The sequence below is a fragment of the Nannospalax galili genome, unplaced genomic scaffold (assembly GCF_000622305.1).
Source record: "Nannospalax galili isolate Female #2095 unplaced genomic scaffold, S.galili_v1.0 scaffold180, whole genome shotgun sequence".
Lineage (NCBI taxonomy): Eukaryota > Metazoa > Chordata > Mammalia > Rodentia > Spalacidae > Nannospalax > Nannospalax galili.
The window spans coordinates 97,805-101,375 of NW_008348199.1; the positions used below are offsets into that span (position 1 = coordinate 97,805).

Sequence of the window (3,571 nt, forward strand, 5' to 3'; positions counted from 1 at the left end):
TCCAGGTTCCTGCCTTGAGTTCCTACCTTGGGCTCCTGGATAAACTGTGACCTGGGAGATGTAAGACAAATAAACCCTTTCCTCCCCAAGTTGGTATTGGTCAGAGTATTTTGTCACAGCAATGAAGAACAAACTAGAACAGGGGGGTATCTCGCATGCCACAGTGCCCCTGTAGAGGTCATAGGACAACTTGCAAGAGTCAGTTTTAAGTTGCAGGAATTGCACGGAGGTCCTCAGGCTTGGCAGCAAGTACCTTTCCCCACTGAGCCATCTTAGCAGCCCTCAACTATGTTAATTTAAAACACTATCATAGGTCAGTTGTGATGCTGATTTCTGGTTTTTCATACATATCATCCATGGTGGACTGGATCTTGACAAATTGCAATTGTATTTTTTTTGTTGTTGTTAATGGCGGGGTGCCGCAGCCAGCGTGCCTGACCCCCACCTGAAATTTCTTTCTTTCTTTTTTTTTTTTTTTCGGTGCTGGGGAACAGAGCCAGGCCTCACACATGCTGAGCTATATCCGCAGCCAAATCTGTTTCTCTCTCCTGCCCCACTTTGAGACAGTCTCACATGAACTTAGGCTGGCCTGGAACTTTCGATCCTGCTGGCTCTCCTTCCAAGTACCAGGATTACAGGTGTGCACCACCAGTCCTGGCTCCTAATTTTTAAATCTGTTTTTCACTCTGGTGAAAGTCTCTTGCATGGTTTTATTAATGCCCGTGGAGCGTTTCCCATGTTACTGTTTTCGTACCAGTCAGTGGGCATGCTGTCTGTCCTGCAGATCCTGAACAGCTACATCCAATTTGAGGTGTCCCACGGCCCCTCCGACATGGCGTCTATGCGACTGTCCAGGTTTCGTGTGGCTGACGGGGCGTGGCATCACCTGTTAATAGAACTGAGAAGTGCCAAGGAGGGCAAGGACATCAAGTACCTGGCAGTTATGACCTTGGACTACGGGATGGACCAGGTAAAGTGGGCAGGTGCATCGTCTTTGGAAAAGGTCTCTTCGTCAGCCTGTGAGAAGACAAAAGGGCCACTTGATGTGCCAGTACTTACAGGGGCCTTGCAGATTTGGAGAAGCGCTTACTGGGATCCCTGAGTGAGGACCCCCGTTCCACACTGCAGACCACCCAGGTGATTGTCTCCTGCCGTTGGGAGCTGGACTCCATCTACTTGGGGTTCCATCTGGTGTCATGGCTCCTTTCCTGGGGCTTCCTCTTCGCAAAGCTGACTGGAGCAGCACCTCAGTGTTCAGCACTGTGCCTCTGCCCACGCAGAGATGAACAGTGCACCTTGCTAGGAAGGGGGGATGCTGAACTAAGCATGCTGAGACCCAGGTCCTGAAGGGGCTGGGTGGTACAGAAACACATTTGTCCCAGGTGGTAGTTGGCTGCTAACAACATGCTCAAAGACACTTGCCGCGCTAGACTATTTCCACAGTCCCCGGCCACAGAACATGGCACATCCTGAGGGCGTAACTAGCGACTCCTGAGGGCCCTCGGAGTTTTGCCTTGCCTTGTACCGCATTCTGAAAGTACATAGCTGTTGAGTGCAGATGCTCCCTGCTGGGGCTGGGGACCAGCTGAGACCCCCACCATGCATGCCCCTCCCAGATCACTCTCAGCATGGGGCATGAGGACCACCCATGTCTGCCCATTGACCACCCGGGTCCCATGCCCTGTGTGCTACATGCACTCAGCCCGCTTTCCCCCAGAAGGCCAAGTGTGGCCAGCCTTCCTTTGGAGCCTCTGGGGAGGTTGTGCATGTCACTGGACTTTGGCCTTTGGGGAAAGATGTTCCCTGAGTCCTCCTGTTCTCCCTGCACAGAGCACAGTGCAGATTGGGAACCAGCTTCCCGGGTTGAAGATGCGGACCATTGTCATTGGGGGCGTGTCTGAGGACAAGGTGTCCGTGCGCCATGGTTTCCGGGGCTGTATGCAGGTATGGTGGACTGGGACCACACCTATGCCAACCAGCTCAGGCCATCACAACCGCTGTTGGTACCATCCTTAAGTTTTTATCAAAGCAGCAAGCCATTTAGTAGGTACCCCAGACTTTAATTCCTGTCTCCTCCTTACATCACTCTCTCCCACAGCTCCCACATGCCAGGGCTCTAGCCCCAACATCCTCAGGCCATTTGGCTCTACCTCCAGTCTCTTACTTCTGCCCCAGCTACTCGGTCCAGCTACGCATCCACACAGGTGTCCCCCACCTGTCCAGGGAGCAGCTGAGCAGTGTCCCCCTCTCAGCCCCTACAGTGAACAAAAAGTCTTTGCTACTGGTCACGCTAAGTGACCAACACTGCCCACATCTCCAGCTGTCAGGCCGTGGGGATAAGAGGGTCTGCTCAGCATAGAATGCCTCACAAAGGATGGGAGAGAACTTAGAGCTTACTTAACTCCCATTTACCCTTTGGGTTTCCTCTAGTACTACTGCCCTGGGACTGAGCCTGGATGCCCCCACTTTTTTACTACAGGGAGTAAGGATGGGGGAGACATCCACCAACATCGCCACCTTGAACATGAATGATGCCCTCAAGGTCAGGGTGAAGGACGGCTGTGATGTGGAGGACCCGTGTGCCTCAAGCCCCTGCCCTCCACACAGCCGCTGCCGTGACACCTGGGACAGCTACTCCTGCGTCTGTGACAGAGGTGGGGTCCTCCAGACACCATGAGGGTGTAGGCCCTTGGTGGCTACAGTGTGTCTGGGGAAGCTGAGTTTGGGTGTCAGCTCCCTTGGCCAAATCAGTGGGACCATGGGGCCCCTTAATAACAAATTGATCTCTCTGCTGGGCACAGTGGCTTACACCTAGAATCTCAACACTTGGGAGGCCAAGGCAGGAAGATTGCTGCATCTTTGAGGCCAGCCTAGGCTACATAGTAAGTTCCAGGCCAGCCTGAGCTATAGAGTTAGACCCTGTTTCAAACCCTTTCCTCCCACCTAAAAGAAAAGGGCTTATCTTCTAAAAACAGAGTCCCCTGCTTTTCCTTTGTCAGTCTAGGGAACATTCTGGACTTAAATCTCAGCATGGTAAGATTAATAAAAGAGACACATTTTAAAAATCACTATATCACTGTCACCTATGAATTTTGGAGGGCGCTGAAGTCATGCGCAACAGGTACCCGTTTTCCATGTATCTGGGGTGGCCAGGACACCTGTACCCTCACGTCCTGCCTTCCCCTGGCCTGGGCAGGTTGTCTTCTACATGTCCAAGTCCGAGTCTGTCTCCCGTGACTGGAGGCACACCTGCTGCTCCCCCTGCTGTGTGACAGAGCTGCCAGTTAGGGAAGGGGGAGGGGGTGCTGAGGATGCTTTAATATGGAGGTAATCCTGACCCTGTCCTTGCAGGGTACTTTGGAAGAAAGTGTGTGGACGCATGTCTGCTGAACCCCTGCAAGCATGTCGCGGCCTGTGTGCGCTCCCCTAGCACCCCCCGGGGCTATGCCTGCGAGTGTGGGCCCGGCCACTATGGGCAATACTGTGAGAACAGGTAAAGGTCCTCCGCCTCTGCTCGTGGTCTTGTTCCTTCTCCTCCAACTCCTCTTCCCGCCCTCCCCCCACCTTCCCT

General features: G+C 53.3%; 1 protein-coding gene across 1 annotated transcript in view; it reads left to right on the forward strand.

Annotated features, from left to right (window-relative positions):
• The window catches only part of Celsr1 (cadherin EGF LAG seven-pass G-type receptor 1), a gene marked incomplete at its 5' end in the record, with an annotated part of 85,749 nt that overhangs the window by 54,608 nt on the left and 27,570 nt on the right, over nucleotides 1-3,571 (forward strand). Inside the window, 4 exons of the mRNA XM_029569105.1 lie at nucleotides 785-970; nucleotides 1,831-1,944; nucleotides 2,480-2,654; nucleotides 3,352-3,493. Of these exons, the coding sequence (XP_029424965.1) occupies nucleotides 785-970; nucleotides 1,831-1,944; nucleotides 2,480-2,654; nucleotides 3,352-3,493 (617 nt within the window). The remainder of the gene's footprint in view (nucleotides 1-784; nucleotides 971-1,830; nucleotides 1,945-2,479; nucleotides 2,655-3,351; nucleotides 3,494-3,571) is intronic.